This window comes from Heptranchias perlo, chromosome 13, assembly GCF_035084215.1.
Source record: "Heptranchias perlo isolate sHepPer1 chromosome 13, sHepPer1.hap1, whole genome shotgun sequence".
In the NCBI taxonomy this organism is placed as follows: domain Eukaryota; kingdom Metazoa; phylum Chordata; class Chondrichthyes; order Hexanchiformes; family Hexanchidae; genus Heptranchias; species Heptranchias perlo.
Window position 1 is genome coordinate 49,138,386 of NC_090337.1, and position 15,223 is coordinate 49,153,608.

The window sequence follows — 15,223 nt, forward strand, 5'->3', positions numbered from 1 at the left end:
GGCCTCTTGTGCATCCCCCACTTCCTTCGCCTCACCATTGCTGGCCTTGCCTTCAGCCGTGCAGACCCCAAGCTCTGGAATTCCCTCCGCCTCTTTCTCCTCCTTTAAGATGTTCCTAAAACCTAACTCTTTGACCAAGATTTATAGTCACCATCCTAATTACCCCTTCTTTGGCTCAGTGTTAATTTTTGTCTGATTACTGTCCTGTGAAGCTCCTTGGGACGTTTTACTATGGTAAAGGTGCTACATAAATGCAAGTTCTTGATGATTTAGCCCAGTCTTTAAAGGCGGCAACTTTTCTGCTTCTTGATTTCTTCATGTTATAAAGATTGACTGAATTGTTCCTGAGAGCACTGTGTTCATTGGACTGTCTCATTCAGAACAAATGTTTACCGCCAGATATGCATCACAATGTAACAAATATAGGTTCTAGTGCTTTTAAACTTCGAAATTGAATCTATGCGAAAAATAGCGAGCAGCACAAGGAAGAATGCAAGTAATCAGTGCCAAATTCGACTCTAAGTGATGGAAGAGTGCAAGGTGGAAGGGATAAGTGAGGGAACACGTTTGAATTAGGAGATATCCCAGTGAAGGAGGTTGGGATTACAGTAAATAAAGATGCACGAAGTGCCCCTTCATTGGGAGTGACAGGAGTTGGGAACTTGATGTTAGCAATGAATATGTATGAATCTTCAGCTCGCCTCTCCGTGACGTCGCCGTGGTCCCGGGTTGCGCTAATCTGTGCTTCTCTCTTCCTTTAATGCGGCGAGTACTGGCCGGCTTTTAACATCGGCCGGTGCAGACTTGCTGGCTTTGTCGTTGGCTAGTACCCGTTTTCAGTCATTTTCATTTCGATACGGTGTCAAAGAAAGAACCCCGGGGGAAACAAAAAAAATCAGTGTCAACGTGTGGCCGTCATGCAGCTGAGAATATCGAGCGCCCAGAAAAGCGCGTTTATTTTGGTAACCGGCTGGCTTTGCAGCGTCCTTGCAAACAGAGGTGGGTAAGGAGAACTCTAGGTCGGCGCAGACAGTGCAATGATGGGTGACCCTCCCTCGTACCGTCTTTAGCTCATCGCTCTGGCGAAAGCGACGCGTCGGAAAACACCGTAACATTGCAAATGTTGATTGGCACAGTTTGATAAATGTATTTGTGGTCTGTCTCACTGTCGGTTGTAGCAGGAAATGGAATCGGGGACGGGTTGGTAGACATACTTTGGATTCGTTTAATTGGGTCGGATTTGTGAGTCCCGCTGTAAAACTCTCTCTCTCTCTATATATATATATATATAGGCTGGTGTTTTAATTTAAAACTCGGTAGAGCTGGCCCAGAAACGTTCAAACCTACGTAATGCGCGCTATTTAATTACTATTGCACTGTGACATTTGTCTAGAAGATGAGTTAATAATGAGTCCGTTCTTGTGAACTCTTGCACAGAGGAGAGGGATTATGAACATAAGCGCATTTCGGGCTGATGTGCACCGTCACGTGGCGACTGTCGGTTCCCTGAGACCCGATGTGCAGCTCACCAACCCGAACAACTTTAAACAAATAACCTTCCGTAAACTCAGTCCCCTTGGAATAAAATAAAAGCATCGGGTTATTTGGGGGGGAAGAGTAAATAATCAAGATGCTAGAAACGATTCAAATCGATGCAAAACCTGTCACACAGGATTTTGGTTACTTGTGAAATTGACCACTACGAAATCGGTGAGTTCGGATAAAATCATGCAGCAGCCCCTTCGGGACATTGAACCCCTTCCTCAGAACTTAATTATTTTCTCAGGCTCCTGAGAGACCTGTCGGGATAACCGAATGAAGGATAGATTCTTGTCACGCGCGATATAATCACATTATTCCTCCTGAGCTTCCCTCAGCCCCAGACCGCGGATTTAATCAGGAAAAAAAATCGATTCTAAACAATTTAATGGATTATCAAAATATGCCGGAGTTTAGTTTTATATGTGTGCTTAGAATCGTGTGGCCGATACTTCAGTATCTCAGTAAGAGGCAAATTATACTCCAAGTGCAGGAAAAGTCTCATTAACATCAGAGATTCTGAAGATCACATCCGAGTAAAAGTGAGAAATTGACGGGTTAATTAGCGCCTTTCTTACCCCATACAGCTCTGGTTATCTGACCCTCAATGTGCTACCAGGTAAACACGGCTGTGACCAGTGTTTGTACTAAACTGTACGTCTTATACTTTAATGGGATGTACATATTGGTGTCAACCGGGTGAGTGACTTCTAACAGACGTAAACAGAACACGTTGGGGAAATTAGGAAAATCGGGCGGCAAATCCGTTACCGCCTGTTCTGCGCCCTCGCGGATGTGCTGTAATTCTGATAATCATTTAAATTAGAGTATTGGATCCAGAATAGGAGTTTAAAGAGGTGAGAGTTGCATCCAATTGCTGTAACCTTCCTGTCACTGTTAGACCTTCTATCACACTTTACATATGACAGATATTTTTAAAAAGCCAGCACGAGTAATAGGTGTCACGCTATATTATTTTTCAGTCGCTTCGTGAAGAAAAAAGGAAGTAAATGACACCATAGCAGAGTGAATAAGGAAACCTAGTGATAATGAGTTATAATACACGTCAAGATACGTCTACACGTGTAGTGTACACTGAACCATTTGGAGTTACTGTAACTGCACACATGTGTCACTTGAATAAATGGTTCCCAGCTAAACAAAACCTGGTATCACTTGTCTCGTCTCCACTAGGACCGCTAAAGGATGGCCTTGTTTTGGAACCTGGCCTCACAATAAACGTCGAGTTTAGGGGAATTTTAGAAAACCACTCTTCACAGATTAGTTTTTGGAATCCTTGAAGGAATGTCGTAAAATTCAGCTCATTTTCCAGCAATATTTGAATAAATATTGGACTTTATATATTGTTGCCATTAACAACAAAAGGCTAACGTATTAAAAAAGGATCTCAAGGACCAGTTTATCTCTAAGCCTTACATTTCTGTTTGCTCCATGTGGGTGTATGTGTGTGTAACACACAACACAGTAGTGATGCAATTTTCTCATAATTTGCATTAAGTTTATTCAATTACTTAAACAACTGTATTTGAAACTCAAAGCAGATGTAAGGCATTTCTGTTTAATAGCTGCAATCTAGTTGCATTTAGATTTACATAAACATCTGATTGATTGGAGTGGTGAGGTGGCAGATGTGAAGTTTAACAGATGTACAACAGCGAAAGGATGAGTTGAACTTGCATAGCATCAGGTTCACAATGGATAACGTCAAGATAACCACAAAACCAAGTCTCACGGTTGGGATAACAGCTGTAATGAACCATGCTGTTTCAGCCGATTTAATGATGCCTGATTTATGTACAGCCTTTGAAAACTGCTGCATATTCGAAAAAGGTACATAAATCCTACCTAAAAGAGTGCAGTCACACAATACGGGTTTAATGGTCGAAATACAATGGGCCATTTGGTTTTATGTTTCGAAGTTTTATTTCGCTTCGCGATAATCGCGCCAGATCGGGGGTCGTTATAGGAAAAAAATCTGCAGATCGGGTGAATTTTTCTTTTAAGTTCCGTTTTCGAAATGGAAGGTGGTCGTAAATCAGAAGCAACACAGAATTCGCAATACAGGCTATTAGTAAGTGATGGTGTGGAATAGAGAGAGGGAATTCATGCATAATTACCCTGGGTTTTGGTACTTCGACACCTGCAGAAATGGAACAGATGATTGGAGGTAGTGTAGTAGATCTGAGGAGTAATTCTTTCGGAATTAACAATGGTATAGGTTTGCAAAAGTTTAAACATTGGATAGCATCGTTTAGGCAACGGCGATGTAAAATGAGCGTCTGGTAATATTTCAACATAGTTTGCTGTTTTGTAAATTCAGTTTATCATCTTAATCAATGATTTTAACTTTCACTATGGAATAGATGGCACGTATCTTTTCTTGAAGGACAAGGGATGTGCATTGGCTTTTTAACTAAAAGGATGCCAATCATCAGTAAAAAACACTGAGACAAGCCGAACAGTTTGAGCCACCTTAACATTCACGCTGTCGAAATCTTGTCAGTTTGATACTCCGAAAGCCATGGAACAACGAGCGTGACCTGCGGCATAACATCTTGGGAAATAGTTTGTTATTTTATATTGGCTGTCTGTGAATGACTAAAGACCCAGTGACCACCCCTCCCCCATGTGATCGTTGCTGCCAGTTGGGTTATAAATAACAGCCTTGAGCTTACTCGTTATTTCATCAAAGTGTCTATATTGAGACGGTTCCCGTATGGGTTAGCTTTAGCAGAAACAGTGGTCTCAGTTTGAGGGTAGGAGAATCTAAAACCGTGGCCTTCTATTGAATAATCCACACTACTCAAAATGGCAGTGGTGTCTGCACTCCCACAGGTACTGAACAGAGATACTGCAAACCATTGATGAGAATATTTCACAAAGTTAATGGCAGTAGCCGTCCAATCAATATTTTTAATCCGCTCGCATATTTGGCGGGCTTTGGCTTTTAGCGAGTCTTTTTAGGAAAAATTTCACTCACTTTTTAATTTCCCCCAGTTTATAGAGGTCTTCTTCGATGTACCAATTTCAGTGTCCTTTGTGCTATGGTTAGCGCTAGGTGCGGAGCAGAAACAGCTCCAAAGGATTCCCCAAACAACCTTCCATGGCTCCCAGAAGACCATTCTGGGTGTTCTACCACAGCTCGCTTAGATCTGGGTCAAAACTGGACTGGTCCGAGATGCTGGATAGTCGAGAAAATTTAGGGACAACCCAAGAAATTAAAGGTGATTGGGACCTTTTTGTTTCTGCTGTTAGGTACCCTGCCGTTGTTCATGACTGTCATACTTTATTTTAGCTAGCAGACTTCTGGGGTGGAGCACTTTTTTTATTTCTCTGTGGTACTTCATTTTCTAGTTAGGACCTAGTCATCAAGAATTCAGTGGGAGTAGAGAACTTCAAGGTTAGGTCAGCCCAATCTATGAACTCCAGAACTACTGGGCTAAGTGTCCATGAGTTTATTTCCAGAGCTTTTGTAAAATAAAAAGGATGTGCACTACAACTGGCTCACATTTGGATGTGTTCACATTATGAAGATCCGAGGGTAATCCAGTTTCTGAACTAGTGTTTATAATACATTTGCCAAAGGACATGCATCACTTTGTTGTAATGTCAAGTACTCTGGTTCTATTGCAACCTGAAATTAATGTAAGTAAATGCACATTATATAGGTGGCACCGGTAAATTCAAAGCATCTATAAATGTGTAATTTCTGTGCACTTCAAATTGGGCAATAGAATAAAGGTAATGATGAGTAAATACTGAAAAAACACATCTTTACATACTTGTGTGTTTTATAGAATGTTAGAAACCAGGAATACCAACCATTTTGTCTACATGGGCTACATAGTTGCTTACTATGGAACCCCAGGAGCACATATGGGAGGAGAGATGTATAAAGGGCAGCTGAAGCAATATTGCCTGTTTTACACTATCACCCAAAATTACCCACATGGAGTTTAAATCCATGTTTTCATTACTTTGCATGCATCACAAGTTGCCGATAGTAACAAATCTTGGTATTGTGATTTAGGATTTATCCATCAACGAAGAATGACCAAAGAATAGTAATTTCCAAACCTCCAAGACCAAACAGGATAAACCAGAAGTATAGGTACAAATTGAGCTGAGTTACTTCAAGGGCCTGATTACCAGAGCAAGGGGGCTGCATATGGCCCCAGGTCAACAAGTTGGACAACCCTGCTATAAACCATTTAAAAAGCTCTTACTGAAATGGCTATTTACCCCCTATTTGATAACTATTTCAGTCTGCCATTAAAAATCCTTCAAGTGTTAGCCATTGGATTTGTTCTCCCGCTTATGAGTGAACTTGTTTATTCAGCAATCCTATCTCTGTGGATATTATACTACTTTCTGATCATTTCTAAGCTTAGACAAATTGGAAATATGTTTTACCATTTTATGTGGAATGGTTCCAAACGTACAGCCAAAATAATTATTTTATTGCAATGCTTTGACATATTTAATCAGAGTTTTCTACCAGCACTTCCCACTGTGCACACCCTGTTTGCATTTCTCTCTGAAGGTTTGTCTTAGTGGAAGTCGTCTAGATGTCACATAAAGAGAATTGAGATCCCATTCAGTCCACTGGGGCAGATATCTGGGCTGGTAAAAACTAAGACAAATACAGTTTACGCTCCTTGTTGTTTTATTTAATGATGTTAATAAGTTATAGTAATGTGATAATTGGTGCATTGGTTTCTACTTCTTGATTATTCAGTATTAAAAGGTGAATATTGGAGTAATAGGTGACAAATTCTGTTATTGATCAGACACTTGTAATGCTTAACAGAAATTCACATAAAAATGTTCATAAAATGTTGAAAAGATTATTAGCTCATGTCCCAGAGTTATATAGCAGTTATTCAGTAAGATCAGGGACTTTTTTTGCTGCAGTCTTTATTTTTGAGGATATAATATTCAGAGTAATTCATTTTTCACAAGTTCATGCTTTCAAGGTGATGTGCAGTTAAAACTAATTTATGGTAGAATGAGATTTTATATTATTGTGGAGGATAGGAATCTATTTTTATATTTCAACTATTAAGATATTTTGTACTTTACCTCTTCACACCCCCTCAATTACAGTTTTATGTTGGAATTCACAGTGCACTCATACAAGTATTCATTATTTTCATCTACAGATTATCAATACACTTGTTCTAAATGAAGCAGTAGGTCACTCAATTTGTGGAGATTCATACAAGTTTGCCTGATGCTTATTTACCCCAAAGTTCAGAGTTTCAGGACTACCTGAAGGAATAAGTACAAGGATTCTTCAACATCTTACTGTTCTGAAGAGAGGTTAACTCTGTTTCTTTCTCCACAGATGCTGCCTGACTTGCTGAGCTTCTCCGGCATTTTCTGTTTTTATTTCAGATTTCCAGCATCCACAGTATTTCGCTTTTGAATAAGTATAAGGATTGGGTTCCAGCAAGATTTTTAAGTAGAAAAGGAAGTGATTCAGCATTTATTTCTGAGAGAGATAAATTGTGCCTATCACATAAAAAAAACAAGCATTGTCAGTTTTGTTTGTAATACAGATGCATTGAGCCTTTAAATGCATTTGAACTGTCACATAATTTTAAATGTTTAAAGTATATATTGGGGTCTCTAATTTCATTGTCCTTGTGTTCTTGTGGTCAGAGGTAGCTGGGGAGCAGACATTTTGTGAATGAACTTGTGCTTCAGTGACACCATGAATTGGGAAGAGAAGACATTTCCAGTTCATCAGATCAGTAAAGCGGAACTTCATGTCACTGAAGGGTGAGTCATCTACAAAATATATGCTTGTTGGCTACCTCTGATCAGTAGAGTTTAAGCTTAAACCACAAGAATAACAACTTAGAGGCACTAAATGCAGGGATATTTCCCTTTTAAATTGTGGGATAATTCAGATGAATATACTTTCTCACCCCTGCCTCCCAATCTTTGCTGCAATACTATTTTACATTAAATATTTACTATTCAATTACAATTATCACATCTTAAAATAGTTTTAATTATGGGCACAAATTATGGAGACTATTAACCAGAGTGAGCACCATCTGTTCAGTAAATACTGTGATCTACCATACCTGAAATCTTTCTTTGCAAATGAAGAGGAGCCAAATGACTATGCATAAAAGTAAACTTAAACGTGTTTCAATAAATGAGCAGCCAAACGTATTTTTGTTTGCTTGTGATGGATGTACTTAATTAAATATCCCATGTAATAATCATGGATCAGATTTAATGTGCTTCTCTACATTATTTGATGGGACTAGTTTCATGACAAAACCAGTACAATCTTAATGGCAAAAGCTGAATGCATTCTCGCATGGTCTCTGTCTCTATTGTGAATAAGATAGTTTACTTATGTTTATTTATAGAACCATTCTTAAGTTATCTGCTGAAGTTTGGGATCTTTACAGTCCATTGGTATTTAATCACTATTTTCTATAAAAATAGTGTTGCAATCAGTGGAAGACAGTACCTCAACTATGGTGACTTCCTATTGCCTAAAAGAACTACTCATTCACAAAATGTCATGGACATGTCTCTAAAAGCTTAACTAATGACCATGAAACAGCTACATAACTGGAATGGATTTGAACAGAGTATAGATATCGGAATGCAATTTTCTTTATTTTTGAAGCGATGAATTGACAGTTTCTTGCAGCTTGACGTGTAATTCAACAATACTTTAAGAAAGAACAAACTTCATGACAAAACCAGTACAATCTTAATGGCAAAAGCTGAATGCATTCTCGCATGGTCTCTGTCTCTATTGTGACTAAGATAGTTTACTTATGTTTATTTATAGAACCATTCTTAAGTTATCTGCTCTCCTCCGACTAGTGCCATTGGATCTTTTGTGCCCACCAAGGCAGATAGGGGTCTCCATTTACCATCTCATCCAAAAGACAGCACTTCAGACAGTGCAACACTCTGAAAGTACTGCATTCAAGTGTAGCCTAAATTTATATGATGAAGTCCTGCAGTGGGGCTTGAACTCACCACATTCTGACTCAGAGGGGAGATGCTACTACTGAGCCGAAGTGGCTGAATGCTTCTAAATTTTTTACTATGCCTTCTAATCATATGTTTGCTGTTGAAGTTAAAAAGCTTGATTACTTTAATCTCCTCCATATCTTTGATTATTTTGAAGAAACATATTGGGCCCGATATTAGGAGGGAGGCGGGTTGGCAGCTGGTGGGGGGGGGGGGGTCGACTGGGTACGTGGGTAACGTGCCCAGTGAATTTGGGGTGCTCCGCACGCAATCGCAGCTTGATTGAAGGTACTTACCTTGGCTTCCGGGTTTCGCGCTGGAAAGCTGCGCAGCGGGTGGACTGCCCAGGCGCATCATAGGCTGTCAGCTGGAGGAGCCCTATTTAAAGGGGCAGTCCTCCACTCACTGATGCTGCAGAAAATAGGCGAAATTACAGCATGGAGCAGCCCAGGGGGAAGGCTGCTCCCAGGTTTAATGATGCCTCACTCCAGGTCTTATTGGATGGGGTGAGGAGGAGGGGGGAGGACAGAGATCTTCTCCCCGGCGTGCGGGAGGAAGTAGCCTGCCTCTGCCACCAAGAAGGCCTGGCTTGAGGTGGCAGAGGAGGTCACCTGCACCACCAACATATCGTGCACCTGCATACAGTGCAGGAGGCGCTGCAATGACCTAAGTAGGTCAGCTGAAGTGAGTACACTTATTCCCCTACACTCCGTCTGACACATCACAGCCCCCACCCCACATCTCCTTCTGCACTGCCAACACTACTCTATCACATCACTCCTCACACCCATTCAAAGCTCATCCTCATCTTACCTGCACTTACTCACCTCGCCAGGACTCATCCCACCACTACCACTCAACCCAATCCTCATACAATCTCATGGCTCTATCTCATACTCACCCTCTCATGCATCTTTTTCATGGTCAGCCTCACTCAACCTGCCACTACCTGTGCTGCAGCCACAGGGCATGCATCACATATGTGCAGTAGGAAGCGTAAGGCAAACGTGTCGTGAGCATGAAGGGGATGCACAAGGGTGTTTGAGGGTTTGTCATGGTTTTTACTTATATTTGATTTCTGAACAACTCTCATTACATATTATATTGTCACCACTACTGCCACGTCTTTGCGAATCTTGTCTGGTTTGTGCAATAATGCCCTTTCCTGAGGATCACCATGAAGACCCACACCTGATGCCACCCATTGTGTCACTGCAGAGTGGGTGTAGGTGTATTTGCAGGGCTCTTTTGTGCAGACGACAGAGACATCGGCGATGTCCCCGGTGGCACCCTGGAAGGATGTGATGGAGAAGTTGTTGAGGGCAGTGGTAACTTTGACAGCGACAGGTAAGAAGATGGTGCTCGGGCCAGCCGGGAGCGGCTCGGCATGAAGGAGGCTGCAGATGTCCACGACTACATGTCGAGTGACTCTGAGCCTCCGTATGCACTGCTACTCAGAGAGGTCCAAGAAGCTGAGCCTCTGTCTGTCGACCCTATGGCGAGGGTAGTGCCTTCTGTGACTCATCTCTCTCTGCGGTTGCCCTCCCTCCTGCTGTGCAGGTGGATGTGTCACAGCACTGTGTTGTGGAGCTCCACGTGTCAGAGGTGGACGGCGTGGACGACGAGGCTGGTGATGTTGTTCGTCCTCCGAGGAGGTCATGACTGCAGCTACGGCGGCCCCCATCTGGAAGATGCATGTTTGAGGGGGTCCGCAAGGTAGGATCACCGGGGTAAGTGTGCAAGTTTGTGAATTTTATTGTTAGGAGGAGGGTGGTGGAGGCCAAACTTTGTCCAAAGTGACAGAGTGGCCTCCTGCAATGAGTGAGTGTCTCTTCCCCCCAACCTGTCAAATGGACCTTTGCAGCTGCCACAGGCTGATGGCTGCAACACGTCCATTTCAACTGGGAGTGTTTCCCCCAGTACGGGAAACAGTCTCAGTTGAGATGAAAATCCCACCCCTCCTAATATATCCTACAAATCAGGTCTGCTAACAACCTGAAGTACCAATTAATTAGTTTAAGTGGCATCCCGCCAGCTTTAATTGCCGGCGGGAGTCCCGCATACGGGGGCTGCGCGCGCATGTAAGCGCATCACTGGGGAACCCAGAAGTGGGCGGGTTGGAGCCGGGCTCCGGACCCGCCCCGGGAATCCCCAATTTTCGGAGCCCTCCCGCCACAAGCCCACCGGCTCGGGGGTCCGAAAAATCGAGCCCATTGTGTCTCCCTTTAGCCTTTTTTTCTCTGGTGAAAATAATCACTTGAGCCTTCTTCATAATGTGGTGTCCTTTGCCTAGATCTGTCTTGGTTACTCTTCTCTGAGCTCTTGTTAATACATCCATGTCCATTTTGAGGTAAGGTGACAAAAACTGCCAGAATTGGCCTAACCCCAGATCTGTATAATCTCAGAATAACTACAGAATAGAAGCAATAATTTTTGATTTGGACATTAAATTATTCCAACTAGCAATTCAATTTCTCTTTTTCACACACTATCTGAAACATCTGCGATATTTTGTCAAAGTCACTATGAACTGTTGGTAAATAAAATCGAGCAAGGGATACACCCACAGAGCAAGTGAACTATTCAGTGAGATTCAGCAGTCATGTATACACGTTAAAATCTTTTGTTTAATGGTGTCCTATCAGACTGCATGCTCTTACTTAATTAACTCCATTAATATTTCACAGTCTCACCACCAAAACTGTCTTAATCTTCTTAGAGTAGCGAGGGTGGTGCCCTGAGCTCTAGTCTCTTTTGTTCAATGAAAATAGGCAGAAAAAATTACATGTGTCGAAAGATTATTTTTATTAAATACTGAGATAAACTCTTTTTGAAAAAAAAAATTACATCCTTGAGACCTGCAATACCTGGAAAACATTGGAGTAAAAGATTGAAATACTTCCTTTGAACATTAGAAATACACTACTGCAGAAACCTTTCCTAGAAATTTAAATTGCTTTTGGGAACCTACATGGAACCACTTCTCATTCCCTTTCTATTTTCTGCATTGCTCTATTGTGACCTGATACCAAATGTGTTGGTACTTCACTCGTTGTCAGACTGACTTATTCCATCTGACTAGATCTGTCCAACAGATCAGTAGCCTTTTTGACGCTGAAGGCCAATGATGGCATATTATGTATCTGCACTGCAGGGTAGTGTTTGCATTTTTATTTTTATGGATCTTTAATGCATTTGTCATACATTTTATATATTTGAGTGTATTCTAACTGGCACCAAGTCCCATTCACTCATCACCCCTGTGCTCGCCAATCTATATTGGCTCCCAGTCCAGCAACACCTTAATTTTAAAATTCTTATCCTTTTGTTCAAATCACTCCATGGCTTTACCCTTCCCTATCTTTGTAACCTTCTCCAGCCCTACAACCCTCCAAGAACTCTGCATTCCTCCAATTCTATCCTCTTCAGCATCCCCAATTTCCTTCGCTGTACCAATGGCAGTTATACCTTCAGCAGTTTAGGCCCCAAGTTCTGGAATTTCCTCCCTAAACCTCTCCAGCTTTCTCTCCTCCTTCAAGGTGCTCCTTAAAATCTACCTCTATGACCAAGCTTTTGGTCACCTGTCCTAATATCTCTTTATGTGGCTCGGTGTCAAATTTTGTTTGATAACGCTCCTGTGAAGTGCCTTGGGACATTTTATTACTTAAAAGGCACTATATAAATGCTAGTTGTTGAAATGAAAGGTCAAAGGAATTTTGCAAATGTGCACACTGGAATCTTGAAAATGGGCGAACAGAATCAGTGATAAGTATAGAGCATACAACATATTAGGAATAATGAGGAAGCAAAAGTAGTTGTTAGCTGACTTCTTTCAGCTAGCAAATGCAAAATTACAATTATTCCTTTGAAACAGTGCTCAAAAAGTGTGGCCCAATAATACCTTTTAAACAATTCACAAAGCCTGTTCTCGCCAGGCACAACAGCATCTAGCAGGAATAGGATTATAGCTTGCAATTCAATAATAGACAGCACACATACAGTATTGTGAGCACTGTAATGTAAAATGTACCCATGCGGAGTAGACGAGCTTCTGTTATGATTACCTGATAATGGTGACATCTTACCTTTGCCAGTGTGTAATATTGCATGTCAATCTGATGGAAAATTCAATGTTCTCTTCCCTTTTGTTGAATTTTTCACCTAAAACTGATTCAACTAATTGAACACTCAGTACAATTAATTCAGTGTGCTTCTGTCTTTAGAGGTAGATAATTAATCAGCTGGAATCCATATCTCTTAATTTTAAACAGATGTCAAATGTGACCCCCCCCCTGATGTTTGCTCTTGACAATTGATGTGACTAGTTTGTGTTATCACTAAATTACAGCTGGTATAAGTGAGTTCTGAATATTTAGAATCTCATTCAATCATTACAGTTTGTTCTTTCTAACCATCTGGATTGTAGACAAGGAAACAGTGCCACATATAACGTGGGTTGATGCCTGCTGAGCTTGTGGTGGTTTGGTAGAAATTGTGTTCAAGTGTATTTGAAATAATTTCATTGGCTCCAACCAGCTTTATGACAAATATTTGTGAAATATTTAGGAGCTAAATTAACATTAAATATAGACTTTATTAAGAATGCATTTGACTAAAAATAAGATGGCTTCTGCCTAAAAAGTAAGTTAAAGGACATGACTGCAGGGAATGCTTGGATTTCTGTGACTATTTGCAAACTGGGCTGGATGAGATCACTCCCAAATGTGTGTTTATTGAGGAAAAATCAGGCCCTTCATGATTATCAAATGTCCTGCATTTCATAAGTAGTATTGTGGATACCCATGAGTGATTACTGGGCTACAATCTAATTAAAAGGGCCATATGACATTGCAAAGCTTGAGCAGCTTATAACTGTTATTTGAACCTCATGATTGGATTACTGTGTTGAAATCACTCTCAAATATCTGTTAGTAGTTATAATATTCCTGTATGTATTATTTTAGTTTAATATGACTGATTCTGTTCAGTTTGTGGATCTTTTTGCTGAGTACCATCTATCAGTGCAAATTGTAACTGTCATGGGTTTCATGCCCTTGATGGTGGCTGATATTCATACTGAAACTACTGGGGTTTATCAAGAAACAACATGCAGCTGATTACAGAGATATTCTATGTCGGTGTACAATACAACATTATTATACTGCATTAAGGTAACTACAATTTTCAATGGATTAAATTGAGATGGTTGTGCAATTCCTTTTATAATTGAAGATTTTAAATGATTGAGGCTGCTGAAAAATATATACAGTATTCAAATGTCACAAAAATGGAAAGCATGGTTTTAATTAAATCATTGGATTAACATCTTTTGTATTAAATTAGTGATAGTGATTAAGAATCCAAAGTGTTTGATTCCCTTTCCAACTAAATGAGGAACTCACCATCCTGTTACTGCTTTTCATTTGTTTTTCTTGTGACTATACGTGCTTATCAAAATAAGGGATGTTGGTGCTGGTGAATGAAACACTTTTATATTTCGGGCAGGCTGTATTGGCAATAAGCCATCCTTTAGGTATAACCTAGAGAAAAGCACCCTTGACTTTGTTCCAACAATATACCTTAAACCTAACTTTTGTAGGGCACACTATTGTACTCGGGTGTAAGTGTCAATTCGTTGAGAATTATGGCAAGCCTATTGTGAATTGCAATCATTTGATACAGGTGTCCAATCTCTTCTCCCTTGGGACTTAAACTTTTAGCAGAGAGGCGACCTCATCCAATCAGTATTGGATTTACTTGTATACTTCCAGAGGTGAAAGCACCATTCCTCCCAAACTGAGATTGAAATAGTTAAATCATCCTTATTCTAAATATCTTTTTTCCCTCTCCTGTCTACTTCCAGATAAATATTTCCAATTAAACACAGACTACCTTATTGAAAGGTTGGACAGTTAGTAGTGTGAAGGAAAATTGTGTTATGAAGCTTCGCTATTAACCTTCATACTTAAATACAAGGAATCCTCCTGAAACTGTAATCTTTGAGACTACAAGGGGTAAATTAACCAACTTTAAACTTCTATTATAACGTTACTGGCAAATCAATATTTACAGTTTTTATATTATTTTAACACAGCTAAGTGGGTAACAAGCCTATTAGTAGGAGTAGTATGTAAGCAACATTACGAACAACTCTTTTTGATATTAACAGCTGTTAATAGATATCCCATGAGATAAACATGTTTCAAGGCTGGCCTATTAAGACAAGGCAGAAAGATGCTGCACTCTGTCCATTCAGAGGAGACTGTTTAAAAAGCAGATGATTTGTATTAAGACAAAGCCAGACAATCCTTTCGAAATCCCAAACAAGAGCTTTGTCTGCGTATATCCCCTGAATACTTATTTCCTGATTTCATGAAGAGATCGATATTTGGAAATAGTTGAGATCTTGTTATCTAATTATGTAGTGACTTTTTTTTCTATCGCCTGTGGTATTCTGCTATAGCATTTGATATTCTAATATTACTGGGAGTATTAAGGACATGAATTCTTTCTTGTGTTTCAGCTGGGCATTCAGGTCTTTGACTTTATATATTCTGAGATGCTATGCATATATCTTTGTGTATATGGTTAGGGAAGTTTTTCAAGGCAAGTAAATGTACAGCAGATTGTATCCCTGTATAAAGGAGTATTG

At 40.4% G+C, this 15,223-nt stretch overlaps 1 protein-coding gene across 3 annotated transcripts in view; it reads left to right on the top strand.

The window, feature by feature from the left end:
- Nucleotides 1-774: 774 nt before the first annotated feature.
- clstn2a (calsyntenin 2a) overlaps nucleotides 775-15,223 on the top strand; it is a 395,978-nt gene continuing 381,529 nt past the window's right edge. For 2 of the 3 annotated variants that reach the window (XM_067995446.1, XM_067995448.1), the window contains exon 1: nucleotides 775-999. In XM_067995446.1, coding sequence (XP_067851547.1) covers nucleotides 918-999 — 82 coding nt within the window. In that variant the 5' untranslated portion in view covers nucleotides 775-917. Of the gene's footprint in view, nucleotides 1,000-1,180; nucleotides 1,201-7,224; nucleotides 7,345-15,223 lie in introns of those variants that run through there. The other variant, XM_067995447.1, reaches the window with a different exon arrangement.